We start from the raw sequence: 27,236 nt of genomic DNA, 5'->3' as shown, positions 1-27,236 counted from the left end.
CCCTCCATCAGGAGAGAGGCGGCAGCACTGGGCCAGGGTGGTCTGGGCCCAGCTCTCCCGCCGCCTGCTGGGCATCAGAGGAGACACTTTTCGACCCCCCAGATTTAGTCCCTTCTGGCGGCACAAGTGGGCAGCTTCACCGCCGCTTCGCCTGTTTCAAGCAGCCGCGCACTGGTGACGGCAGGTGTCTGCGAAGACACAGGGCCCTGTCTGGTCAGCGGCCCTCCTGCCCATCCTGCGGCCCTTCGGAGCAGGCCCCTGGGGGGCCAGGCTCTGGTGTGCATGGTCTGCTCGCAGGCGTGGAGCTGAGCACCCAGGGCTGCCAGGCTGGAGATGGAGAGCCTTGTCAGGGGGCATCCGGCGTCCGGGCGAGGCTGGCATGCAGCAGCTGCAGTCCCCGAGGTCACCACTCCTGCCTCGGCCAGCCTCAGGCCACGTGTGACGTTGCCCAGGGATGGGATTGCTGGGGGTGAAACCATGAGCTCCTGGGAGCTGGTCTGTGCCAGCTTGGCGTCTCCTTGCGTGTGACAACCTCTCACTCTGTGTCTGCCACAGTGACCCCCGCCGTTGCCTCCGTCTTGAGGAAGGCCCTGTGGAGGCCGCTGCAGGCCAGGCTCCTCAGCGCCGATGGGCCGCAGGGGTTGGGGCTGCACCCTGAGGTCCTGGCCCAGCTGGTCCCGTTCGCAAGGGCCAAGGACCTCCGCATCCTCGCGGACCGCTTGCCCAGCTCACTTCAGATTCCTGGCAGCCACGCGAGGTACGAAGGCTGAGTCCCACTGCAGCTGCCTCAGCCTCGCTGTCCCTTGCAGCGTTTACGTGTGGGCAGGAGGTCACCACACTGCTGTTGTGCCCGCCCTGGTGCCGGTCTGGGTGACGACTGGGGGAGGCCGGCTCCTGACAATTCTCTCGGCCAGGGGGCTTGGGCCCCGGCGATGTCTGGCTCTTTCTGTGACAGCACGGGTGGGGTGATGCTACTGGACACCCTCGACTACGGGGGGGGGCCCACTCGTCCTGCTCGTCTCCCACGAAAAAGAAGGGACAATGCAACCTTTTCCTGGCCTGCCCACACTGCTCCCCCTAGTGGTAAAACTCCGGTCCTTCTTCCACGCGTGAGCGAGTGAGGGGCCATGGCAGCCTGTGATTCCTGTGCTGGGGTGGCGTGGGGATTGGGACTCGGGGCACACCGCCCCTTGTCACACTGGGCTCTCATTAGCACTGGGGGGGTTCGGGCGCCTCTGACACGGAGACCCTGTCCTGTGCTGCAGCTGGACCGTGGCCGACTCCATCACGGCCGCCCTGGAGGGCTCAGCAGAGCGGCTGCGTGCCTGGAGAGAGGCCCTGCTGCCGTCCTGTGTGAGGTGGCTGCTCGGGACCTTCCGCGTCCCTGCGCAGGACGGAGACGGTGCCCCTGGTGGAGAGAAGCAGATGCTGCTGAGGCTGAACCAGCTGCTGGTGAGTGTCACTCCTTTCCTTTGAGCCCTGGCTAGATGTTTAAGGGGCGGGCACAGGCCAGGGCTTACACTCTAAGCCGGGGGCACGCACAGGGCTGGTGAAGAGCGAGGGGCGTGTCTGGGAGGCCGAGTAGCAGGTGGGCGACCACCGGAGTGAGGAGCTGTCGGGAATGGACATCAGACTTCCTCGGACGTTGTCCGAGGAGAGACTCCAGTCTCTCCCCTTGTCTGCCCGGCCACATCAACACCGCACAAACCGTTCTCATTGTCGGAACAAGGCTGGACTCCCTCCTCACAGCGTGTGTTTTCATGTCGTGCAATGGAAGCTCTTGAGTGCGTAGTTCGGTGTTGGCGGTGCCCGTGCCCTGGTGACCACACCCCACCCAGGGTCCTCGTCCTCCCAGAACGTCCCCTGCCCTTTGCCCTAGGCGGTCCCCTTCCCTCCTCAGCAGCCTCCCCTCCACCTTAGCACCGTCTCGTACCTGGGGGTGGGCTCCCCGTCAGTGACCGTGACCCATGTGGGCTTCTTCCTTTTCCGCTGTCTGCTAAGGAAGGGGATGACAGTAACTGATCTTTGAGTGCTAAAACCCTCCTGGGCCCCGCCTGGTAGTCTTCCCCCAGGTCCATGTTGTCAGACACACTAACGCCCTGAGTGGGCTGTGAGGTGGCAGCCGCAGGGGCGGGCAGTGACCGCTGCGGGAAGGCTGGGGAAGCTTGTTCGGGGAGAGGCGCCCGTGCACGGCGGCTTCCAAACTGAGGATGAAGAAGTTCCTGTGGCTTGTGTGGGTGACCATTCCTCACCTATGGAGGGTCTCAACGCCAGGTCCCGCTCGCCGTGCGCCGCGGCTTCACAAGTGTTTCCCCCGCTCCACCTGCAGAGCTCACTTCAGGAAGTGGACCCTGGCGACTGGCAGAGATTCGTGAAGACCGGACTCAAGTAAGTTGACCCCCCTTCTTGGCGCGCCCGTTGCTGGCAGTGCAGAGCCCTGCACGTGGCTGAGCGTGTGCCAGTCCTGCCTGGGGAACACAGGACGCGCAGTGGGAGAGGGCACAGGCCTGCCACTGCCACTGTGCTGCTGGTGGAGCTGAGAAGCGTGGCCTCGGAGACAGGAGACGCTTTGTGACCTGCCTCAGTCCGGCCACAGCAGGGTCCAGGGGTCCCTAGGGTGAGGACAGGCGTTGGCGCTGGGTAACAGGCAACTACACAGCTCAAAGGCGGGTGAAGCACTGTTCTGTTTATTGCAAGTACAAGCAGGTTTTTATATTTTCATTTCTGGTAGTGATTAACATTACAGGTGCATAGCATGATCAGTTAAGCAGAAAAAATCAACACAAAGGTAACCAGGAAAAGTACAAAAGTTCCCATAGTGTCAGTTATGTTAAACAAGTTATTTTGACCAGGAGAACCATTAATCAGACAATTTGAAATAGCTCTCTGTACAAAGTTTGAATATCTTATTGTTTATTAAAGGTCTTAGAATTCGACATGGGGCAAAAGGATATGCTAGATTGAGCAGAGGTTAGGAAATTCATAAGCCTTTGTGATGTCTAACGTAGCTATCTTTCTGTCTAAAATATTTCTCTGTGTACTATAAACTCTATCTCTCTAGTAACTGTTTTCTATATGCTTAATAGCTAACTAGCTTCTCCTGTTTCGTTGCCTGTCTAATTCTAATAGATGTATATCCCTATTCAAGGTAAAGGAGGGGCTGTTATTCCAACAACTTTAGACATTCAGGGGTTATTTCATTAGAGGGGATTTGCCTCGGGACTTAAGGGGGCTGCCTTGGGTATTCCAGGCCCCCTACTAGCTGATATCATCTTATCCTACAATTGCTTAATCAGGTCAGGGAAGGAAGTGTTATTTTCCCTGAATTCACTGGACATCGTGGGCCCTTCCTCCTCTGGGGTCTCAGAGGAGGTGTTATTTTGGGGAAAGGCCAAGGTGGTATTGTCCTCAGCCTGACCCAGTTGCTGTTCAGCTCTGAGAATGGTCAGCATTTCTAGGAGATTCCAAATTATCAGAAAGGTAAAGGTTAGAACACCAAGAGACAGCAAGATTAAAATCAACACCACATATCTATTTATGCCCCGTCTGCCAGGCCGGAACACGCTTCTTTGAAGTCGTCCTCCCCATGCTCGGACTTTGTCAGACAGCATGGTTGGCGGAGCTGGATGTGGCCCTGGACCAGGGCCTTTGTCCAACTCCAGGCCCCTTCGCCCCCCGCCACCACTGGGCAGAACCTTCCCTTTCTCGACTTTTCCTGCAGCCTTTGACTTCCCTTCCTAGCACTTTTTTTTTTTTTTTGTTTGGAGGCATTGTTTTACAGACTTTATTTTTCAGAGCAGTCTCAGGTTGACAGCAAAATTGACTAGAAAGTATAGAATTCCCATACACTCCCTGCCCCCCAACATCCACAGCCTCCCCACTATCATCATCCCCCGCAGAGGTCACATCGGTTAAAATGGATGAACTTCCATGACATCATCACCCCAAGTTCATGGTTTACTCTTCGTACTTCGTGTTCGGACAACCGTATAAAGACAGGTGTTCATCATTACAATACACAGGCGTTTCACTGCCCAAAACCCAGGAATTCATGCCCCCTCCCCGACCCTCAACCCCTGGCAAGCAAGATTTTACTGTCTAGTGTTGCCTTTTCCAGAATGTCTCACAGTTGGAATCGGACAGCGTGCAGCCTTCTCAGGTTGGTGTCTTTCACCTAGGAATGTGAACTTAAGGTTCCTCTGTGGCTTCATAGCACATTTCTCTTCACTGACTGACGTTTCATTGTCAGGATGGCTGTGGGTTTATCTGTTCACCCAGCGAAGGGCGTCTGAGTGTGAACGTTTCACAAGTCTGATGTCAGTCGTAGGGTTTTTGTAGATTTTGCTGAGTTGAAGAAGTTGTCCTCTATTTCTAAGTTCCTGAGGGTTTTTTTAAACTATAAGTTGGTGTTAGAGTCTGTCAAATACCTTTTCTGTGTTTATTAATTAGGAACAAGTGTTTTGATTTTTCTTGTTTAGTCTGTTGCTTTTGAAATGTTGAACCAGCCTTGCATATCCGGAATAAATCCCACTTGGTTGTGGTGTTTAATTCTTTTTAAACGTTGTGGAGATGATTTGCTAACATCTTGTTGAGGCTTTTTGCGTGCTTGTTCATGAGAGATGATGGGTCTGCAGTTTCTCGTAAGGCCTTTGCCTGGGGTGTCAGGGAGATGTGGCCCCGTGGAAGGAGTTAAGACATACTCTCTCTGCTTCTGTTCTCTGGCAGGGGCGATAGAGAATGGGTGTGCTTGCTTCCTTAAGTGCTTGGTGGAATTCTCCGCTGAACCCGTTGGAGTCTGGTGCCTTCAGTTTGGGGAGGTTATTTAACTATTGCGTCAGTTTCTCTGCTAGGTATATATAGCCCAGTTCAGCCCCTGTGTCTTGTTGGGTGTGTCAGCAAATGGGTCTTTCAAGGAATTAATTGGTTCATTTCATCCAGGTTAACCTGTGGGCGTGGAGTTTGGTCAGAGTGGGTTTTTTCCCATCTTTGTAATGTCTATGGGATCTGCAGTGACGTTTCTTCTTTCATTTCTGATATTAGTCATTCGTATCTTTTCCCCTCGGCCTGGCCAGAGGCTTTTCAGTGCTATCTCTTCAAAGGAGGCCCTGCTATTTGTCTCATGGATTTTCTCTGTTCCCGTTTCCAGTTTCATTGATTTCTGCTCTTAATTTTCATTCTTGTTTGCTTAGGGCTTACAATGTGCTCTCCTTTGAGTTTTCTGAAGTGCAGGCTTAGATGGTTGATTTCGGCTCTTTTTTCTTTTCTGATATATGCATTTAGTGCTATACATTTCTTTCTAAGCACTCCTTTTTTTGCATCTCACAAATTTTGATTGCTGTATTTGCATTTTTCTTCAGTTCAAAATACTTTAAAGTTTCTCTTGAGATATTGAACACACATGTTCATTAGAAGTGTGTCGTTTCATCTACAAGTGCTTAGGGGTTTTCCAGTTAACTTTCTGTTATGATTTCTAGTTTAATTCTATCATAGTAGAGGGCAGACATTGTATGATTTCTGTCCTTTTAAATGTGTTCAGGAGTGTCCTTGACCCAGAATGTGGCCTCTCTTGGTGAATGTCTCATGGGAGTTTGAGAACATGGGAGTTTGTGTCCTGCCGCCGTGGGGCAAAGTGGTCAGTAGATGTCGGTTAAACCCAGCCGACCAGCGGCGGGATGGGGTCAGCTCTGCTCTCACTGCGTCCCCGTGTCTGAGATGGGGTGGAGTCTCCAGCTCTGACAGCGGGCTTTCTCCCCCAGTTGTAGCGCTTTTTCCCCGTGTAGTTTGTGTGTTTCTAGGCACATTCGTGGTAAGACTTGTTTATTGGAGATGTGGACTCCGTCTCCAGGGGGCCATGGACTAAGCCCGACGAGCTCAGGGGAGGCCTGTGTGGTGGACTTAGAAACTCAGACCGAAAGTAACCTCACAGGTCGGCCTGAGAGTGAAACTTCCTGACTGAAAGTGAGTCAGAGCGGGCGGTCACCTGCTAGGCCATTCATTACCTTCCATGACAAAGGTCAGTCTTTACCTTAACCAAGACTGTGGGTTGTCGTGGTGCGTCCAGGACAACATACCTGTGGCATGTCAGAGCAGTCCCCTTACTCTAGATCCTTTAGGGCACAGTCTCCCTCCAGGACACGAGAGCACAGCACCGCTTGCGGTTGCCGTGCTCTCCCAGACCGCTTCGCCACGCTGTGAGTGTTCACCGTGCGCTGTCCGGTGTCCACCGTGTAAAGGAAGTGTCTGTCCGCCCGCTCTTGGTTAAGTTTCAGACGGGTCCTCCCTTCGCCTCCCCGCCTCCCCGACCTACCACCGTGGGTTTCATGTCACCCCTTCAGTCTTCCCCTTTGTTTTTTCTTTTTAAGTGTATTTTATTGATTATGCTATTACAGTTTTCCAATTTCCCCCCTTTATCCCCTCTCCTCCCTGCACCCCTCAACCCTCTAGCACCCCCTTAGTTCATGTCCATGGGTTGTACATACAAGTTCTTTGAGTTCTCTGTTTCCTATACCTTTTTGACCCCTCCCTGTCTATTTTATGCCTGCCAGTTATGCTGCTTCTTCCCTGCTTTTCCCCTCCCCACTGAACCCCCTCCGTGTGATCTCCGTTTCTCTGGTTCTGTTCCTGTTCTAGTGTTTGCTTAGTTTTTCTTTTCTTTCTTTTTTTAAGGTTTATTTGTAGATAGTTGTGAGTTTGTTGTCATTTTACTGTTCCTATTTTTTTATCTTTGTCTTAGATAAGTCCCTTTAACATTTCATATAATAAGGGCTTGGTGATGATGAACCCCTTTAACTTGACCTTATCTGGGAAGGACTTTATCTGCCCTTCCATTCTAAATGAAAGCTTGGCTGGATAGAGTAAACTTGGATGTAGGTCTTTGCCTTTCATGATTTGGAATACTTCTTTCCAGTCCCTTTGTGCCTGCAAGGTTTTTTTTTTGAGAACCAGCTGAAGTCTTACGGGGTCTCCTTTGTAGATAACTGTCTCCTTTTCTCGTGCTGCTTTTAAGATTCTCTCTTTATCTTTAAAGAGAGACTTTAAAGATAAAGAGACATTCTTTAAAGAGTAACGGCGGGCCGACGGCCATGCCGATGGCCGAGAGGCTGCAGGTGTGTGAGGGCGGGACTGTGAGCAAATGAAGTGCTGCTGATTTGGACCCATTTAGTTTTGGGGTGCATTGCTCCACAGCAGGAGATAACTGATACACCCACCGCTCCAGACCGGGCCAGGGGCCTACCCAGTGGGCTGCCCTGGATCACGGGGGCTGTGCATCTGGCTGACCTCGAACCGAGGGGCTCTCTAGGAGGCCAGGGGACGCCTTTTTGCTCATACCAGCCCAAGCCCCCAGCTCGGGGCCTGGTGTGAAGGACACATTGACTGGTGTTCGGAGTGAACAAGTGACTTGAATGCCCCAGATGAATCTTCCTGCCAGTCTGTTCACATAGTGGTCAGAGCCACCCTGGTGGACACTTGTCCTCACAGGCCTTGGGAACACTTGCCTTATGCTGAGTTGGACCCTACTTAGAGTCTCCCAGAACCCCTGGCAGCCGCTCGATGGTGCCGGCCCAGTCTCATGCTTTTGCCACCAAGAACAAGGGGTTGTAAGGCTGTGAGGTTTGTGTGGTGGGGTGCCCGTGTGCCTGACTGTCTGGGACCTGTGGCTCCACAGTCATTGCCAACTGTGTCCCGAACAGAGATGCCACTCCCTCCGGCCCCCAGCCCCTCCTCGCTGCTCTGTGTTGCGCTCCTGCACCCTCAGATCCTTTGCCAGTGTGGCCTTCACTCTGGGCTCCAAAAGAGAAGGCTGGCCCTGTGGAGGTGGAGAGCATGGGGGGCACCACAGGCCCCTTGGAAAGAATTTATGGAATTGTCTTCAAGCAGCATAATCCACCAACGTTTTCAGTGTTCTCTCTACTATTTCCTGTCTCATTTTCATGCTTCCTTGTACTTTCCTGTTTGGGCTAAGGTCAAATAGCAGAAGTACTGAAAAGTTTCTCATTCGTGACTCATGATGCCTCTAATCTGCCCTGAAACAGGAAGCTCTGTGAGATGTGTCACCGGAAGTCTCTGCTTCCATCACGGGCTCTTTGCGCACGACCTGTTTCCCAAGCCCCTACCCTGGGGTCCTGTAGGGACCCTTGGGACTCTTAGCCTGAGGGGGGCCTGTTCCCAGCTGGGGGAATACATCGTTTGCTCACTGGGGTCAAAGGGTGGTTTGGGGGAAAATAAGAACCCAGCTGTGTTGAGGTCCTAGGGGGACCCGACAACATGACAGACCCGTGGCTTAGACAAGGGATTCGCTTTCTCACAGTCCTGGAGTCTGGGAGTCTGCAACCCAGGTGTGGTTAGGGGTGCGCTCTCCTGAGACCTCCTCTTGGTTTGCAAGTAGCTGTCTTCTCTGTGTCTTCCCTCTATGTGTGTGCTGACCTCTTCTCAGAGGACAGCGGCCAGAGCAGGTCTGAGCTCACCCCTATTTTACTTTAGTCACCTCTGTAAAGATCCCGTCTCCAAACACAGTCATGTGAAATCTTGGGAGTTAGGGCTGCAACGTGTGGGTTTGGGAGCCACACAGTTCAGCCCATAAAAAGTCTCATTTTCTTTAAGTCCACACAGAGTCTGACGGTGAAGCAGCTAAGCATGTCGGGTTGGAGGGCGGCTGCACCTTTGACAGAGCAGAGCTCACTCTGAGTGGTCTGCGTGGGGCCCTGAACGCAGCAGCACCCAAGACCCCTGACAGCCTCATGGGACCCTCACTCCAAGCTGGCCCAGCACAGCCCAGGAGGTGCGGCTGTGAAGTCCTCTCTCCAAGTCTAGAGGCTTTCAGGGGTACAGGGACAGCAGTTAATTGTGGTGAAATGCACGTAACTTAAGAGTCACCACTTTGGCCATTTTAGGGTGTGTCCTAAGTGGCAGCAGAGCAGTCACGATGCTTTGTGGCCCCCACATAGCTCCAGGACCCCTTGTTACCCCAGTTGCTACCACACCAGCGAGCAGCCCCCTGCCTGCCCCGAGGCTCACCCACTCTGGGTGCGTGTGGGCTGTGGGTCCTGGAAACTCTGAGCTGGTCCTCAGGAGAGCTTCACGCCGAGGCTGCCTGGACCTCAGATCACTGCGCATGTGAGGCCTGGGCCCCCCTCCCCTCCTCGAGACGTGTATCCCTCCTCGGTGCCTGTCTGTCCATGAGCATGCGGTGGCGCCTGGGGGCTGAGGAGAGTCCTGGACATGCCGGTGACGGCCATTCTCTCCCCAGAGCCCTCCCAGACCTTCCTCTCATGGCTGTCCTGCCAGGCCTGGCACGTGGCCCCACCGTGCCCGTAAGCATCCAGCTTCTATGTCCTGGCTCCCAGCTGGCTGTCCTGGCCTCGTTCTTCAGAAGCCACCTGAGATGGGTCAGGGTTTATGGAGGAAGGACACACGGGTTAGGGAGACAGGTGGGAGACACGGGATAGGCAGGTGTGTCTGGATCACGGGGCTCTGAGGGTGACCCAGCCTTGGGATTCCCTGCAGGCATCTGGGTGAGGCTCCTTACCACTCCCTGTCCTGGGATGCAGACAGGCCCACGGGCACCTCCAGTTCCAGACTAGACCTGCAGTGCCAGGGAGCCCTGCAGCAGCAGGGTGGGGCATGAAAGGGCTTGGGGGTGTCTGGGAGGAGGTCGAGTGTTGCCCTCCTGCAGCCGTGGGCGGGACCTGCCCTGCCAGCCCTCTCACCTGCCCAGCTGTTCTGCAGGTGACATGAGCCTCACAGCCCTTGTTCTCTGACAGAGAACAAGTAGTTGTGCTCTGGAGGCCTGTAGGGGGTTCTTGGGGGGACTTCCAGCTAGAGATCAGCTTTTATTGATGGTGCTAAATGGCTCTGAAAGGTCAGTCCTTTACCAAATGAGTCACCTTAGAGACTGTGCCCAGGAGTGTGAGGGGGCAGGGGTGCCAGTCTCCCTAGAGTGGACTGAGCCAGGGCCAGCCCAGCCCAGCCCCTCATTTCCTGCTGGCGCCGCTTCTTTGATGGTTGTTTTCTGTGTTAGTGCGCCTGCCCCTTCCAGGGGGCAGGGCAGACCTGCCGGTGTGTGTAAGGGTGTTTCCTGATGAGATAAGCACTCTGTTCAGTTATTCTCCGCCCTCTTTCCCTGCCAGTGGCAGCAAAGTCAGAGGACAGGAGACCAAACACCAAGCCTGGGGATATGTGGAGCCCCAGACGTGTTCCTGTGTGCCTGCGTGTCTGTGAGGAGATTTGAAATGGGGCCCCCAACCTGGCTTTGGTGGCCTCCTCACTGGCCAGGTCCAAGGATGTCAGGTTTGTGGTTGCTGTCACAAGGGGCCGGGCCTGGCCAGTGCCCCACCTCTGCGTGAGGCTGCCCAGGCCCCTTGGGGTCTGCAAGAGGCCAAGCTGGAGGACGGGGATCTGTGGGCCCCCCATCCTTCAAAGGTGGGGAGCGCACCCCCTTGCCAGGGCGGGAGCCCGGGGGACACGGAGACAGCCCTTCTCCATGGAAAAGCCCCGGGATGGTTCTCCCCATTGGGACAGTGAGGCTAGCCCGGCGATGACACCAGTGTGGGAAAGCAGAAGGTGGAATGTCCAGGGGCTGCCCTAGAACCAGGCAGCTTGTGGTTTTGATGTTTAATTATGTTATTATTGTAGAGATGGCACAGCCAGAATGCTGAAAATGGAGAAGAGAAAAATTCAGCCCAACCTCAAACCCTATAGCCTGGAGCTACCCGCCCCATGCGTCCTGTGTTCCAGATATTTCAGTGCCTGTGGGTGACTTAACACGTTCACTCTGTGAGTGAGCATGAGCGTGGCCGAAAAGCCGCTGTGCCCTTACAGCCCTCTGATGGCCGTGGGGTTGCGACTCCCAGGGGGCTGGGCCCTGTGCTCTTTTCCCAGGGCTTTTCCATGAAATCCAACCCCTTACTCCCTTCAACATTCCCAGTGTTGGCAGTTTGTCCTGATTAAAATAATGCCGAGAAGAACATTTTGTCCTCGGAGTCCTTCTCTGTGGCGCATGTTCTCAGAAATNCGGGATGGTTCTCCCCATTGGGACAGTGAGGCTAGCCCGGCGATGACACCAGTGTGGGAAAGCAGAAGGTGGAATGTCCAGGGGCTGCCCTAGAACCAGGCAGCTTGTGGTTTTGATGTTTAATTATGTTATTATTGTAGAGATGGCACAGCCAGAATGCTGAAAATGGAGAAGAGAAAAATTCAGCCCAACCTCAAACCCTATAGCCTGGAGCTACCCGCCCCATGCGTCCTGTGTTCCAGATATTTCAGTGCCTGTGGGTGACTTAACACGTTCACTCTGTGAGTGAGCATGAGCGTGGCCGAAAAGCCGCTGTGCCCTTACAGCCCTCTGATGGCCGTGGGGTTGCGACTCCCAGGGGGCTGGGCCCTGTGCTCTTTTCCCAGGGCTTTTCCATGAAATCCAACCCCTTACTCCCTTCAACATTCCCAGTGTTGGCAGTTTGTCCTGATTAAAATAATGCCGAGAAGAACATTTTGTCCTCGGAGTCCTTCTCTGTGGGGCATGTTCTCAGAAAAGAAGCCACAGGATTGGGGTTGGGAACGTTTTCTGCAGCTGCACTGCCACGTGGAAAGGTCCTCACAGTGTGAGCTGTTACAAGTGCTTCCCCGTAACGAGCCCAGACTGGCAATGGGCTGGGGCCCGGGGGGGCCTGACTGCAGGACCCTCCCCCTTGTCCTAACCCCTGCTGGCTGGGCCCGGAGGCTGCCAAGGGTCCTCCCAGGAGACTTGCAGAGAAATGCCCTTCTCCTGGAAACCCTGCTCTCTGGCTTCTCTGGCGGTGGCTGTGGCTGGTGGCTCATGACGGGAATCCCCACAGCACATGTCCTCGCATTCCCAGGGCTGGGTGGGTGGCACACTGGGGGTCTGCTCCTTTATTGGTGGAGCCCCCCCCCCCTTAGTAGTAGTCTAGAATAAGCCATTTCTGGGCATGTCGACTTGATGGCCTCTTGACAGGTAGCCGGCCAATAAGTGAAGATGGCTGTTTCTGGAAAGACAGGCTCGCCTGCCCTCAGGTCCAGCCACAGGCGGGCCCAGCTGGGCTTTGCTGTGGCAGGTGGCAGGTGCACAGACACGGGTGCGCCCTGGGCCCTCCGACCCACTGCTGCAGCGCGGGTCCCCACCACCCTCACTGCTGAGTTGAGAACATTCTCCATCTTCAGGGCTTTGGAGCTCCCTGTGGCCTCTCTGGGGGTCCAGGTGGCTGCCCCAGGCCTAGCCCTCAGTGTCACCTCCTCCTGTGGGACTTTACCCCACAGGTCCCCTTCCCGGGCAAGTGTCAGCAGGCGCGCTTGGGAACGCCAAGTTAAATGGAGCAGAACAGGTGTCTTTAAGGTTGTGGGCCTGATGAGAACCTCCCAGACACGGCTGCTTCCCCATGGGAAGAATGCTTTGAGAGCCTGGGGCAGGGTGAGTTCTGGCCCCGACAGATATGTCCCCAGAACCACGGAGCGCGGTCCACTCTGGAAGTAGGGCCTCTGCAGATGGGACCAAGTTACGGGCCTGAAGATGAGGTCCCGTGGGTTACCGCTGTCAGCCCTGAGCCCAGTGTTCTTGTCAGAAACCGGTGGGAGAAAGTGTGTGATGACTGCAGCGGGGACTGGAGTGGCTCGGCCAGGCTGGGCCCCGCCCCAGGGCCCTGATGCAAGGACAAGGGTGCCCACCTGCACCTCACAGGCCGGCTTCAGGGCACAGTGTTCCTAGAGAAGCAGCGTGGACTCACGAGAATGGAGGGGCACTGCCAGAACATTCTAGAACCAAGCAAAGGAACACAAGTCTGAGAGAGAAGCACAGCCATCGTCACAGAAAGGCAAGCCATGACTCAGGTCACGGAGAGGAGGCAGATGCCATAGACAACAGGCCAGACATGCAGCTGCCCGACCTGCTTCTGGCCTGTGGCCCTGGGGTCCCCAGGCCCTGGGGTCCTGGAGACTAGAGAGGCCTGAGGGCGGGCAGCCAAGCCTGGAGTTCTCGGCAGCTCTGCTGTGGTGCTTGTGTCCCTCCTCGTCCAGGGGTGAGGGAGCCTCACACCACAGGCTCAGATGGTTCCTCACTGGTGACGCCAGCATGAGCCCCCTGTCTGTCCCTAGGTGTTGAACGAGGACATTGGGCTGTCCTCTGTTGAGACATAAAGACCTTTACTGCTGCCTGGAGGGCAGTCCTTCCACCGTGACCCCTGACCCTCAATGGGGTTCAGGAACTACTGAGATCCAGCCCCATGTCACCAACAGAAGGGACACATAATTTCCAGACTGGCAGCCATCAGCCTCGCCCAGTTCTCCTGGGCTCAGAGTCAGCGGCCTCTGTGGCAGGGCCTGGGCTTCCCGCTTCCCACGGTGATGGGAGGGAGGCCAGAGTGCGCTCTTGGCAAGAGGCAGATGTAAAGGGAGCGCCTCCTGTCCTGACTAATGCTGCGGTGTGACTGAGGGCAGCTTGTCCACAAAACCGGGTGGTGACTCTAGGAAGTTGGTGACCAGATGACCTTGCATCACAGGGCCTGAGGCTGCCCCCTTCTGGGACCACTGCCTGCCCTGTGGCGGGTCCTGCGCTGGGGCCACCCAGCTCATAGTCCCTACAAGCTTGGGGAAGCCAAGGAGACGCAGTGTCAGGCCCGCCACTTCCCAGAGTTCATTACCGTGTTGCCCCTTTCTAGCAGCTTCACTGCCCCTGGGGCCCTGTGCATCTGGTCCCCCTTGACCCCCATCCCCTTGGCTCCAGCCAGCTGCCCGCCCGGCCACACCTGGTTCCTCTCTGCCCTACCTCCACCTCCAGTGAGAAGTTGCTGCTCACCTCTGGTCTGGAGAAGAGAGGACGTGCCCTCAGGATGGAGATGAGCTCTGGGGCAACAGAGCCGGCCAGGGGCAAGTTCTTCAAGCCGCTCCATGAAACCCTTCCTCCCTAGCCTCAGGCGGGACCCCCAGGAGAAACCCTGCTTCCCAAAGGAGGCGGTGCCGGGGGAGAGCTAAGGGTGGGGAGGCCGGGAGGGACGTGTGAGAGGGCGCTGCTGGGACCCCTGCTTCGGGAGAGCCGCGGGGGCCCAAGTGCTGCGTGTGAGGTGGGCAGTGGCACCCGCAAGAGTATTGCCCTGCTGACCACACTCGCCTTGCCTGGTGCCCCAGTGTCGGCAGCAGACTCAAGCTGGGTTGCCCGGGCCCCACGTGGCCCCTCCATGTTTGGGATGAGCTAAGGAACAAAGTCAAGTTCACACAGCGTGGGCCACAGGGTGGATGAGGAGGCTGCTCCTGGAGAGGGGTAGAAAGAACCCCCTGGAACAGGGGCAGTTGGCTCTGCATGCCCCAGGACTGCACTGGTCCCTCTCAGAGCTGGGAGTCTGAAGCCATGGCCTCGGGAAATGTTCAGGACGTGCTGGGAGGCTGGTGGGCAGTGGGGTCTGGATTTCGGGATGACCGAGCTGGCGGCTTGCAGCCTCAGGGGAGCAGAACAGGAGTCTCTCCCCGCTCCCCACCCCCGCTCCCTGGTAGCCCAGTGCCAAGAGCCACCAGGGTGTCGGTTCCCCTTTACCTGACCCCTCTCCCCACCTCCCAGTCTCAGGTGGCTTCTGTGGCCACAGGGGGTGAGGTGACTGGGGTTTTTCTCCAGAAAGGACCCTGTGACCCAGGAGAGAAATCGGCTCCAATGCTAGAAGCTGTGGTTCAGACTCGGGCAGTGTTTCCCAAAGTTTTGTTGTGAAAAATTTTTGAAATATTTAATCAGAAATTTATTTCAATGTCAAAGTTTATAGAAAATTATTAGCAGTTCCAGTAACAAATTGCATCGTCAGAAAGACCTTTTTAATGATTAAAAATTGTCAAAAATTATTTGCAATCTGGTGTGCAATCAAGGCTGACTGACATTATTTTCAGTTATATCAATTAAAAAGGAAGTTGCTAGAAATATAAAATTTAACATGCTAAGAAACCAATCTTCAAGGAATTGAGCTGGAAAAAATCACATGGGCAAGCAAGATATCACGTTGATAAAGTGTGATAGTATTTTATAAAATTATAACCCCCAAGAGTGAAAACTTTTTGAACCAATACTACCTTTTAAAAACTGTGGTGAAATACACATAACATAAAATCTACCATCTGAACCATTTTCAAGTGCATGTTCAGTGTCGTTAAGCACAATCATGTTGTGCAGCCATAACTACCACCCATCTCTAGAACTTGCCGTCTTCCCGAACTGAAACCCTGTCCCCACTGAACACTCTTTCCCCATCTGCCCCCACCACCACCACAGCCCCTGGCGCCCACCTTCTTTCTTTCTCTGTCTCTGAGATTCCATGGCCCCGGGGACCTCACAGAAGTGGTATCGTACTGTTTGTCTTTGCGTGTCTGGCTTGTTGCACTCTGCAGCACGTCCTGAGGTTCATCCACGTCTCGGCATGTGTCAGGATGGCGCTCCTCCTCAAGGCGGAGCACTGTCCCATGGGGTGGACGGGCTGCACGGGCCTGCCCGACCCTTGGATGTGGGTATGCAAATGTCTCTTCAGGACCCTGCTTTCACTTCTTTGGAGTGTATAGTCAAAAGTGCAATTGTTGGTTATGTAGTAACTCTATTTTTAATTTTTTGAGGATCCACCGCGTACTGTCTTCCACCACGAGCTGTGCCGTTTCACATTCCCACCCACAGTGTGTGAGGGCTTTAATTTCTCACCTTCTCACCAGCACTTGTTTCTGTTTCTGTTTTGATGTAATAGCCATCCCAGTGGGGGTGTGTTGTCAAAACTGCAAAGCACTTAAAATGTTTAAAGAACAGGAGGGTGCCCACACCCTGTAGCGATGCTCTGTTCCCACCCGGTACCTCTCTGCTGGGTGACCGCACACCCTTTTGGCCATGCCGATCCGAAAGCGGGCAGCAGACGTCTGCATCAGTGCTAGCACACGTGCCCCTGGGCGAGCGGGGTGAGGGCAGGAGGACATCACTGCCCTCAGAAGGTTCCATTGTTATGTCTGCTCTCCAGGCCCCATCTACAGGTCCCCACTTGTCCTGACACCTGCCAGGTGCCGTGCGTGGTCCACACCCAGCCTGTCTTTCTAGACTCTTCTTGATGTCTTCGCCGTGGACAGTGCTGCGGACTCCGGGTCTGTCTCACTGCCCCCTCTGCTGTCACCTCCCTGGCCTCCTATAACCTAGAGGTTGGCACTAGAACGGCCATCCTTACTCTTAACTTTCCCCCCTGGGAGATGTTTGCCGATACCTGGAGGCATTCATGGCTGTCACATTGGCGGAGTACCATTCCACACCCTCTAATGTGTAGAGTGGCCTCAGGCCCACGGGGAGCCCTGCCCCAAACATCTTAGCCAGGAGGTTGTGACAGGGAGACTTGCCGAGCTCAGGGCAGACATCTGTGGCTGGACCCTTGCTGGTGCTCCAGGAGCTTGCTCGTGAACAGCCAAGAGCCAATGCTGGACCCCTACTTTGGCCTCTTGGGCAAGGGGTGCATGTGACTGTCCACTATGCAGGCATATTCCCACCCTGGCAACTACCAGGTCACACAGGGGGCCTCCCTTCGGCCCCCACTGGGTACCCTGGTCCCCAGCTTCTGCCAGAACTGCAGGTCCCGGGCTCATCAGTGATCACATGGCGGCTGTAGGTGACACTAACTTGTCATCCAGGTGCCCTGCATCCGTGGGCTGACTTGTATCCTTAAAGAAAGCCCTCTCACTTCCCCTTCTCCCCAACCTCTTTAGCCTTTCTGTTAGGTTTTCATTTAGATTTCTAAACAGTATTTCTCTGGATTTGTGGATTTCACTCATTCAATGAGTTGCAGTCAGTATTAAGTTTGAAGTCAAATTGTTCAAAATCTAGCCACTGGAACTCCTTCTGGTGGTCGCAGGCGGGGCAGCCTCCCCTGTGCCCTCAAAGCCTGGGCTTCGCTTCTTCTCCTGCCTCCTTTCAGAGGAGAATGGAACTGCAGGACCCAGATCCGGGCAGGAGGGGAGGCTGCCAGTGCAGAGTTTAGGCTGGTCCACTGGACTGGAGTAAATAGATACAGGTGTGCAAAACTGCATATGGACATCCGATTTTAAGTGAACGTTAGGAGGACTTTGAACCTCGTTTGTTGCTTGTCTACGTCACCCCGCTACTTATTCTGAAACTCTCGGTTTCCAAGAACATCACCTTATTACTCAACTGTGCCCACAACCTCGGTGTGAGTCTCTGCCCTTCGCGGCAAAGATTTTCGAGTCCTCCGGCTGCCGAGAGGAACAGCCAGAAACTGCCTTCCACGCTCCTTCTCTTCCCAGAGTGGCTGTGTTACTGGTTTCAAGAACATTCGAAATTTAACCATTTCCTCAAAATACCAAGTGTGGTGCTTTTTACATAGACATTTTTCTTTTAAGTCTTGGAAATACTTTGAAAATGTGCCACACCTGGCCCCCACCCCAGGTGGGGGGAGGGTCTCCTGTGTGCCCCCAGGCCTAGCCTGTCTGCCCTCCCAGCACCTGTGTGCCTGTGACGCTCCAACACAGGGTCGCACACTGACAGTGACCCTACCAACACTAGAGTCTCCACCCGCCACCCAGGTGCCTGCAGCACAGGGGTGTTCAGTGGCCCCTCAGTCCTTGCAGGGCTAGCCCATGGGGTGCGTCAGGCTTGGACGGTGCCCTGGGCGCGCTCGTGTTCTCCTGCCCTCCTTCCTGCGTGGGGCTGGCATTCTATGGAAGCACGTGTCCAAAAGGGACCCCAGCTGCCCATCCAGCACCAGCCACTTGCATCTGGGCAGCCCAGTCTCCTGGTTTTCTCTCAGCAGGAACACACGGTGCCCCAGGCCTACTCCTCAGAAGCTGCATGCTTCCCTTTGGAGATGTCCCCACTGGTTAGGGGGTCAGGCCTGACAGAGTAGGGGCTGTAGTAGGGCCATTCTATAAGTGCCATCCTCTGTGCTGTGTGGCCTGAAGCAACCTGCCCACCTCTCTGAGCCTCAACTTCCTCACCTGTGAAATGGGCAGAAAAAGACACTTCTTGCTGGATGCATGGGCCAATGGGGGCTGGTTAGGTGAGGGCCGTGGAGGTGTCGGGCTGTGGGCTTTGGCACATGAGAACAGGACTGCTGTCAGGGAGCGGACTCTGCAGAACGGGATCGAGTGTGCTCATGCCTGAATGTCAGGTGTCTGTGGCCCAGGCAGTGGGGACAGGTGAGGTTGGCGCTGGGATGGGGCTGTCCTGGGGTTGAGTCTGTGTTGGGGTGGGAACAGGAAGGCCGTGGAGTCTTGAATGGGGAAGCTCTGATGGGCAGAGCAGAGCTGGGTGGCAGCGCCCAGGGCGTCAGTCAAAAGGTGCGGGGAAGGCTATGTCCAATACATTTATGATGTGTGTCCCTGCGCCTGGCATTGCCCAAGGACACCAGGGAGCACGGCTGGCTACGGTCCTGGTGGGGCACAGGCACGGAATGCATGTCCCAGAGCCTCCCACTTACCGCCCATGATCCTGTTCTCGTCTTCCAGAAATGGACCGCCCCTGGCAGAGGCCACAGGAGTGAAGGGAGCTCCGCATCCAAGGAGGAGAGAGGGAGGAGGGGCCACCCGGGGCCTAGACAGCACAGGGAGGGCGCAGGGCAGCTGACTTCGTAGAGGACCAAGGGGGCCAGCGAGGGCAGGGAGCTCTGGGGCGAGAGCAAGGTGCCCTGATGGGGGCGGTGCAGGGGCACCTCAGTGCCACCCTTGGGAAGGGTGCTGTCAGAGGGGCTTAGTTACCACCACGCAGGCGGCCCTGTAGGCAGGCCCATTGTCACCCAGTCCATCCTTGTCTCCGTGGAGAGCGGGTCACTCTGAGCTCCTCACTGGCTTGGTCTACTCATGGGACGGTGCCCCACTTCCTGTGCGTCTCTCTGCGGACTCGGCCGTCCATGGGGGGAGGCAGAGTCTACCCTCCCCAGCCTCCCAGGGCAGCGGACCACACTCGCCTGCCTAAATGTGGCTGTGTGGTTGCGGGCCAGACAGCACACAGGCAGGGACATGAATGAGCGTGAGGCAGAGGTGGCCCTGCTGTCCTGGCAGGGGAGGACCTCGTGGTCGGCTCATGGATCTGCAGACCCTGGGCAGGATCACAGAGGGCTCTGAGACGGCAATCAGGCCTCCAGGGACCCTGGAGCCTCTGCAGGGCAGGGGGTAGGTAGGGGTGCTGGCCTTGCTGGCCCTGACCCGGGGCAAACTTCTCCTCATTGGCTGTGACCTGGGACTTTCCTGGTCAGGCTCCTTGCCACAGGGACAGTTCCCGGGGAAACCCCATGTGAAAGTGGAGTCACTCAAGTCAGCCAGTGGTGAGGGCGAGTGCAGGCCGGACTGGCTCCCTCCAGAGGTGTCAGAGGCACTGGGAGGGCGGCTCACTCAGATTTCACTGTCCCGGGCCACACCCTCCAAGTGCCTGCCTGGCCAGGCCACACTCACCCTGCCTTGACCCTCAGCCCTGCTGAGCTCAACCGCTCTGCCCTGTCCAAGCACCTCTGCCCCCAGGGCCTGTGCCTGGCGGTTCCCGTGCCCCTGCCGGCCCGGCTCGGAGCAGATGCCCACTGCAGGCTTGTTGGGTGGAGGTCGGCAGATGTCTGTACAGACCTGTGTGTTCAGAGAGAGACATCAGAGACCAAAGGGAAACATCCCGATGAGAGAGACATGGGTGCATGTGGGTGACTGTGGGTCTGGGACAGCTGGAAGTGGGGGCTGGTACCAGGGGACCTCCCCCAGGGAAGCTGAGGCCCTGGAGACACCAGGAGAATGGGGCCAGCTCCTCCAGGGTCCTCTGGGGCCCCCACACTGGCCGAAGCCCAGGACACCCTTCTCTTCTGTCACCTGCCTCTCATCCCACACGTCACTGCTTCTAGCCCCCTTTCTGCAGCAGTCCCTAGTTCCTGGGAAGGGGGCTCCGGTCTTGTTCATTGTAGCCTTGCTGCCACTCTGCCCGAGTCACCACAGACTCCGACGTGCAGACACCTCTGCCCCAACGAAGGTCTAGAAGAGCATGATGCAAGCAGGGGTGTTCCAGTGGCTCCCAACCATGGGGCACAGTAGGCACTGGCCCCTCACCTCCTCTAGGTGCAAGGGGCGTACCCCTCCCTGGAAGATGGAGGACAAGCCCATGACGGCCAGCACTGGGGCCGGGCTAGGACGTGTGACTGGCAGGTGATGCCTGTCGGACCTGGGGCAGGGGGGGGGTGTGCGAGAGAAATCCCCTTTCCTCCTTGGGCTGAAAGGAGCCTGCGGACTGTCTGGAGGCTGTGGTACTTTGCAGGGGCTTTCCTGGGAAGCAGCCTGGGACTTGCCCTACTTTCATTTCTCCACTTGGAAGCCTGGGCCAGCAGCGGGCCTGGCTGGGAGGAAGTGAGCTGTCCTTACAGACACTTCCGGCTGGCACCCAGCTGGGTGGAGGGCAGCATCCCTGCCAAGCTCGGCTGAGGCGCACAGAAGGGGCCTGCCCCACAGCAGCCTCCTTGTGGGCATTCTCAGCTCCTGGCCCTGAGGGCAGAAGGTGCTGAGTGTGGTCGCTGGGCCAGTGTGGGCGCCATGCCCTGAATTGCTGGTCAGTGAGGTCGGAAGGTAGATTGTCACTGGACTGAAGTGCTCAGAGTCTGGGCCTGGAACCCTCAGCTTCTCCCTCCTGGCTTGGGGACACAGCTCCTCCACCACCTGGCCAGGCCTCAGTTTCCCCAGAGGAACCTGCAGCTTTGGCTCATTTTGATGGGACAGGTTCAGGTGAACAGCGGATTTGCGGTTTTCTGTCCACAAAGGCCACTCTGGCTCCTGCCCCTGGGGCCCCTGGCCCTTTCCCCCTGTGGATTGTGCCTGCTGCTACCCTGCTCAGCCTGGCAGCAGGGTGTCCAAAGTGCACATGGCCTCCCAGCACCTGGGACAAGGCGGAGGTAAATGAGTGGGCAAGCTGAGTGTTCTGGCCTTGTGGGTGAGCAGGCATCAAGGGCAGAGGGCAGCAGGCAGAGAGCACCATATGGCATGGGCCTCGAGTCTCAGATGGGACGGCACCCCCGGCTCCTGCCAGTCCAGAGCCCTGTGGACCAGCCAGCCTCCTCCCGGGCAGCCTTCCTGCTGGGCTAGGAAAGGGCCATGTCCTGACGAGAGTAACATCAGCTTGGCTTCCATGAAATAACCAACATGGAGAAGAACCTGGGAAGACGATGTTTGTGAAAACTAGGGAGAATCTGGGAGACTCCCCTGCACTCAGAGAGTGGCTGAGAAGGGCCCGCTCAAGGTCAGGTTCTCACCTGCACAGCCCTGGTCCCCCACAGCACCTCAGGCTGTTAGCGCTCTGGCTGTTCTGGGACATATACGCAGTGTTACCTACTCACGCACAGCCTTACTGAGACAGCAGTCACATACTGTCACCGAGACCCTCCATGGAAATCACTGATGCAGGACAGGAGGTGCAGGGGTAACTTTGACGTATCCACGGACAGAATGTGTGACCCTGGTCCTGCAGGTCATCTTCTCTCCTAGAAGCACTCACTGTGCATTCTTGGTGAGCAAGCCAGCGAGCGAATGGTGCCAGACACGACTTTCACGGGCCTGCCTCTCTCTGCGTGGAGACTCCCCGCCCCACGCACACCTCCTGCAGAGGGCTGGCCCTGAGCTGCCTGGGCCATTGCCCATTTCACTTAGAGACAGAGCTCAAACATTGTGACACCAAGTCGGGTGACATCCTTTTAAAAAATTTTATTTAAAAAATTTAAATTTACATTTCCATTATGGTTGACATAGAACATTACTTTGGTTTCAGGTATACAGCCCAGTGACTAGACATTTACGTAACATGTGGTGTGATCCCCCAAGAAGTCCCGCGCCCACCTGGTCGCGGACACAGTTGCCGGGGTGATACCGATTTTACTCCCTTGGCTTTACCTTCTATTCCCGTGACAGTTCTGTGACCACCAATTGGAGCTTCCCAATCCCTCAGTTTGGCAACTCTCAGTTTGTTCTCTGTATTTATGGGTCTGTTTCCATTGTGTTTGGTCATTTGGTTTGTTCTTTTAGATTTCACATGTAAGTGAAATGATCTTTCCTGTCCTGACTTACTTCACCTAGCCTAATGCAGTCCGGGCCCATCCGTGTTATCGAAGATGCTGGGATTTCACTCTTCTGAGGCCGAGTACTAACCCGTCATGTGCACCCACCACTCCCTCCTCACTCCGTCGTCTGTTGAGGGACTCGCAGGTTGCGTACCTGTCTTCGGCCAGGTACCTCCTTCAGTGTTGATTTCAGGATCGAGTCCAGCTCGTGAGGACGGGCTGCGCTGCTGTCCGTGGCTGAAACGTGAAGCTAGACACCCATCTGTGTTTCAGTCCAGGTCCAGTTACCAAATCAAATGCATCGTAGTGCATTTAAGATGTGATTACGTACAAAAACACATCTTCTCACATAACGAAGGATGGTTTCTTTGGTAAGTGGAGATGGACTTCAGTCCTGGTCATATTGAGGATAAATGTTACTAAATAAATCTGTAATACGATGCGGATAGAGTTTCAACCTTTTTAAAAACCTGAACTCCTGTTTGTATTGTGTGCTGTTTAAAAATGGAGGCATGGTGAAGGGGTTTGTGAGCCTGAAGAGCTGGGGGCGTGGCCTGGATGCGGGGTCTGGAACTGCAGGTGGGGCCGGGGGCATGTGGGGCGGGGGCTGCCCAGGGCAGGTGCAGTCCTGGGGACAGGCTGATGGAGAGATGCCCATGCTGGGGAGGCCGAGGATTCTGACTTGGGGAGCACTGTCCACAGGTTTCTGTCCTTGTGTGTGCCTGGGCCTGGATGGGGGACAGGCTCTTCTGCTCTTCAGGGGCAGTAAGGGTGGGGACATGCCCTTGGGGACTGGTGAGACATCCTTGCTGATGGACCTACCCACTGTTCCTGAAAGTCCATCCTGGAGTCAGAAGCTGCTCCCTGGGCAGCAGGACCCTGGGGTGAGGAGGGAGAGAACCGGGACTTTGGTTGGGGACTGCGCTATACACCAGGCACTGAACCCCCACCCAGCCTGTCCCTACCCTCCACCAGGGACACAGCCACAGACAGGGCTGAGGACACGTCAGCCACTAGCCACCCACCTGTCCCCAGCCCTCGGGATCCTCAGCCTGCCCTGCTCCTTGGTCAGGGGCCCCCGGCTGCACCTGTTCTGTCCCCAGCCTGTGCTGCAGAGGGTGGGTCCCCGGGGGCTGATTCCCGTTACCGCATTTCACAGAATTGGCACGAATTAAAGGTCATTTATTATGGTCACTTCTGTTTTAACCCACCCATCTTTTTAAAAACTGGGAAGGAGTGTGAACACACTGGCAGTTGCTGGCCACAAACTGGGTGATTTTTAGATTATTCTCTGTGTTCTTCTGTACTTTCCAAATTCCCCACGAAGTGCACAGGCTGAGATGTGACCAGGGAGAATAAACACTCTCCTGCAGCGCCATGCTTCCTGCGTGTCAAAGGCCCGCGTGTCAAAGGCCTGCGTGTCTGCGTTCGTGCCACCATCTCACCGTCACAGCCATGTGTCCCAGCAGGGCCACTGCGTCCTGGGGGAGCACACACACTCTTTCCCCAGCGCCGCCCGCGGACACACAGGTCCCCTCCAGCAGGGGTGAGGATGGCAGGGGAGGTTTCCTGGGCCTCACGGAAGGGCCAGGTGTTGACTCCTGGGATCCTCTTTAACCTCATGAAGCAAGTGCCGTCTCACCCCATGTTACGAATTAAAGGGACGTTCAGACAGACAGATGAGGGAACTGGAGCCACAGTGCCAGCTCGCAAAGCCAAGAGGCAGCACTTAGCCAAGTCCATGACCCTCGTGCATGACTTGACCTTCACTTGGGTTATCTGCAAAAAGGGAAAATATTTTAAATAAGAAAGCTGGGCCGGCAGGTGTGAGGGGCGAGGGAGAAACTTGACTCGGTTAATTGTGTTTCCATTTATTCAATGGGCAGAAAGAAGATTCTAGGACAGAGTCTTGGTGTGGTCAAAGAGGACCCCAACTGCCCCCACCACACCCCCACCCCTTGTCCCATCTGGTTCTGGGAGTGGGGGGACAGGCAGGTGGCCACTGTGGCATGGTGGGCCACACTTGTCTGCACACTGCAGGGACGTGTGTGTGAATGTCCGCACACTGGCACTTAGATATGTGGGCGGGTTCCTGAGCCATCAGAGGCCCTCTGCCGGAACGCCTCTCCGGGACAGAGGCACCTGAATCAGGGCCCGGTTGTGGGTCCCAGCAGATCAGAAGTACCTGACGATGTGACAGGTGATGGGGAAGGTCCGGGGACTGCAGCCGTCCTGCAGTTTTCTGGCGATGAACCACCCGTGCTTGCCCAGAGGCTAATCCTGGGAGTCCTTTAAGACTCTCTCACTGCTGCAGCCCCCAGCTCCAAAGACAGGCCAAGTGCTAACCAGCCTCCTCCCGCTGCCTGGAGCCCAGCCTCTCCCCTGGAGAAGTTCACAGGCCCAGATGGCAGCCAGGATGTCAGAAAAGCCCAGGGCAGATGCCCTGCTCACTCTGGATGCTCCAAGTCAAGAGCAGGACAGACGCCTCCCTCTTTCCCTGCCAGGTAGCGGGGTCCTGCTTGGGGATCTTTGGGACAGGAGAAAGGTCACGTTCACTTCCTTGCTCTGTCTGAGGTCTGCCCTGGGCAGAATGTTCTCCTGAAAGCTCATCTCCCACGCTGGGTGTGGGTTTCCCCAGGCACAGGCGAGGAGAAAGTGAGGGAGGTCAGGTTTGCCTGGAGGAAGTGGACCACCTGTGGTGGCCCGGGAGTTGGTGAATGTCCCACAGGGACTTCCCAAGGCTTCCATGGCCTTTGGCCGAGACCCACAGCTACTTTCTCCAGTTGTGTCCTCACAGATCTAAACTTGGGGCTTCACTCAGCCGGTTTGGGTGGGTGGAAGGTTCTGGAACTACACAGAGGTGGTAGTTGCACAGTACTGTGAATGTACTTACTGCCACTGAGTTTTACACTTTGAAATGGTAAATTGCATGTCGTGTATACTTTACCACAGTAAAAGTAAACAAGGGAATTGGGAGAACCCGCCCCCGTTTGTCAGCTTTGCATGTGGGTTGGAAGCCCTGGCAGCGTGGCTGGGACCCCTGATCGAGGCTTACCAGGCTGAAACCAAGGTGCTGCTGGCTGCGTCCTCCCGGAACCATGGGCCCATCGGGCTCCCTCCAGCCGCTGTTGGGGTTCAGTCCCTGGGTGAGAGGACTGGGCCCTCTTTTCCTGCTGCTTGTTGAGCAGCGTCTGTCCCAGTTCCTAGAGGCCGCCCTTGGTCCTTGCCCAGTGGCCCTCCATCTCCAAGCCAGCCCTGCTGTCCAGGCCCGACTTGCCCTCCATACTCACCAGAGGGAACCGCTCTCCAAGAGCCTGTGTGATGCAGCCAGGCCCCTGGCTGATCTCCCTGCTGGCAGGTCAGCCAGTTAGTGACTTAGCCACACCTTTGGGGTCTGTGATCCTGGGGCAGCGTGGGAAGCCTGCCTCCAGGTACCCTGGTGACTAAGTTGCTGAATTTAGCCTGTGCCCTTTCAGAGCCCAACCCACTCCTGGGCTTCCCCAAGGTGATGCACAGCAGTCCCCAGGCGCCTTGTTAAAGCAGGTGCTGGCTCAGGGGTCTGGGGCCCACACTGTGAGCATCACGTCCACAGCTCACGCCTATGCGCCCCTCCTGTGACCTCCCATCCTGACCTGGGGGCCACAGACCCCCCTCTCCGCTCCTAGGCGGTGCTTAATGCCAACCCCATCAGGATAAAGCCCCCACCACTGCTGTGCTCAGATGCTGTGTGTGTGTGTCTGCATGTGTCTCTGTGGGTGTGCATGGGTGTATGCGGTGGCCCGAGCAGTCTCGTGGATGGCCATGGGTCCAGGGAGGCCCAGACGGTGGCCTGGAGGGGAGGCCACCAGTGGCACTGCCCCCCGTGGGCTCTCCCACAGCACTGTCCAGACCATTCTGCTTCTGGGTCACTTGCTCCAGACCCAGAGTCCTTCACAAGATTGTCCGATGGCCAAACCCAGGCCTCGAGTCTGGGCACACGGTAGCCCTTTTCAGTGACCCCCTGAGCTTGTGTTTGCAGAATGCCAGCAGTGTAGTTCAGGGCAGCAACGTGCCTGACCAAACAAGTGCGCACTGGGTTGCACACTGTGGTTAGGGGTGGGCGTGTGACCCATGGGATATGGAGAGAAAGACTGGGACCTGGGTGGGCAACCCTCCCAACCCATGGTCAGTGATGCTGCCCCGCTGGCAGCTTGACATCAGCCACTGGGGTGTACTTACACCATAGAAATGGGCAAACCCCACAAACCAGGTCTTTCCCCCAGGAGAGCCCAGCTGGTCTCTGTGGTGACCAGGTGGCAGAGCCTGGTGCCACTCTGCGGCCGCCACCGTAGACAGGCCTGGCCTATCTCTGTTCACCCTGCCCCTCAGCCTGGGTGGGTGGAGCCAGCTATGCTGGCCTAGGGAGCCACCTCAACTGGAGCCAGGTCCAGAGCTGCCGGCTCATGACCTAGAGGACATTTGTGAGGTGATGTGAAGATAATGCTGTGGGAATCGAGAGGAGGGACAGCCACTCTGAGAAACAGTGGCGTGCCCTGGAGGTGGGGGCGCCGTCTTTCACATCCCTGCTCTGTTCCCATCTGTCTCCCAGGAAAGGTCCCCCTTTCTTGAAACACGAATAAATAGAACAGAGACAATAACCAAAGGTATAATAGAAGAAACTTCCTTGAGCTGGCGATAGATCTCAATCTATTTAACTAAAGAACTCAGCAGGTTTCAAGCAAAATTAATGAACATTTTATAACAAATATAAAGTCCTCAGGAAAGGGACTTCCAGCCAAGATGGAGGTGTAGGTAGACACACCATGCCTCCTTGCACAACCAAAAGAAGGACAACAACAATTTAAAAACAAAAAACAACCAGAACTGACAGAAAATCACACTGTAAGGAAGTCCCACAACCAAGAAGTTAAAGAAGACACATTCACCGAGACAGGCAGGAGAAGTGGAGACAGGAAGCTGGGCAGAGTGAACTCACAGCAAGGCAGGAGCTGGTGGACCCAGCGGTCCCACATTCATGTGCGAATGAACCAGGAGGAACACCTGGGCAGTGAGACGAACCACACAACCCGGGGCTCCAGCGCGGGCAAATAAAGCCTCAAAACACTGATTGAAAACACCTGTGGGGGTTGAGGCAGCAAGAGAAACTCTCAGCCTCACAGGAGAGTTCGTTGGAGAGACCCACAGGGTTCTACAACATACACAACCCCC

At 55.9% G+C, this 27,236-nt stretch overlaps 1 protein-coding gene and 1 long non-coding RNA gene across 2 annotated transcripts in view; one reads left to right on the top strand and one right to left on the bottom strand.

The window, feature by feature from the left end:
* The window catches only part of URB1 (URB1 ribosome biogenesis factor), a 33,426-nt gene extending 31,031 nt beyond the window's left edge, over nucleotides 1-2,395 (top strand). Inside the window, exons 23-25 of the mRNA XM_037065264.1 lie at nucleotides 556-757; nucleotides 1,266-1,452; nucleotides 2,330-2,395. Of these exons, the coding sequence (XP_036921159.1) occupies nucleotides 556-757; nucleotides 1,266-1,452; nucleotides 2,330-2,392 (452 nt within the window). The 3' untranslated portion in view covers nucleotides 2,393-2,395. The remainder of the gene's footprint in view (nucleotides 1-555; nucleotides 758-1,265; nucleotides 1,453-2,329) is intronic.
* LOC119000277 (uncharacterized) lies at nucleotides 1,326-2,395 on the bottom strand. The gene is made up of 3 exons (XR_005069278.1): nucleotides 2,253-2,395; nucleotides 1,934-1,993; nucleotides 1,326-1,408 (listed from the first exon to the last, which is right to left on the bottom strand). It is a non-coding gene; the product is annotated as an uncharacterized LOC119000277 (long non-coding RNA).
* Nucleotides 2,396-27,236: the final 24,841 nt, after the last annotated feature.

The sequence above is a fragment of the Sturnira hondurensis genome, unplaced genomic scaffold (genome assembly GCF_014824575.4).
Source record: "Sturnira hondurensis isolate 20B ecotype Veracruz unplaced genomic scaffold, ASM1482457v3 Scaffold0015596, whole genome shotgun sequence".
NCBI lineage: Eukaryota > Metazoa > Chordata > Mammalia > Chiroptera > Phyllostomidae > Sturnira > Sturnira hondurensis.
Note: the sequence above shows the minus strand (reverse complement) of the source record. Positions and strands in the feature narration are given on the sequence as shown.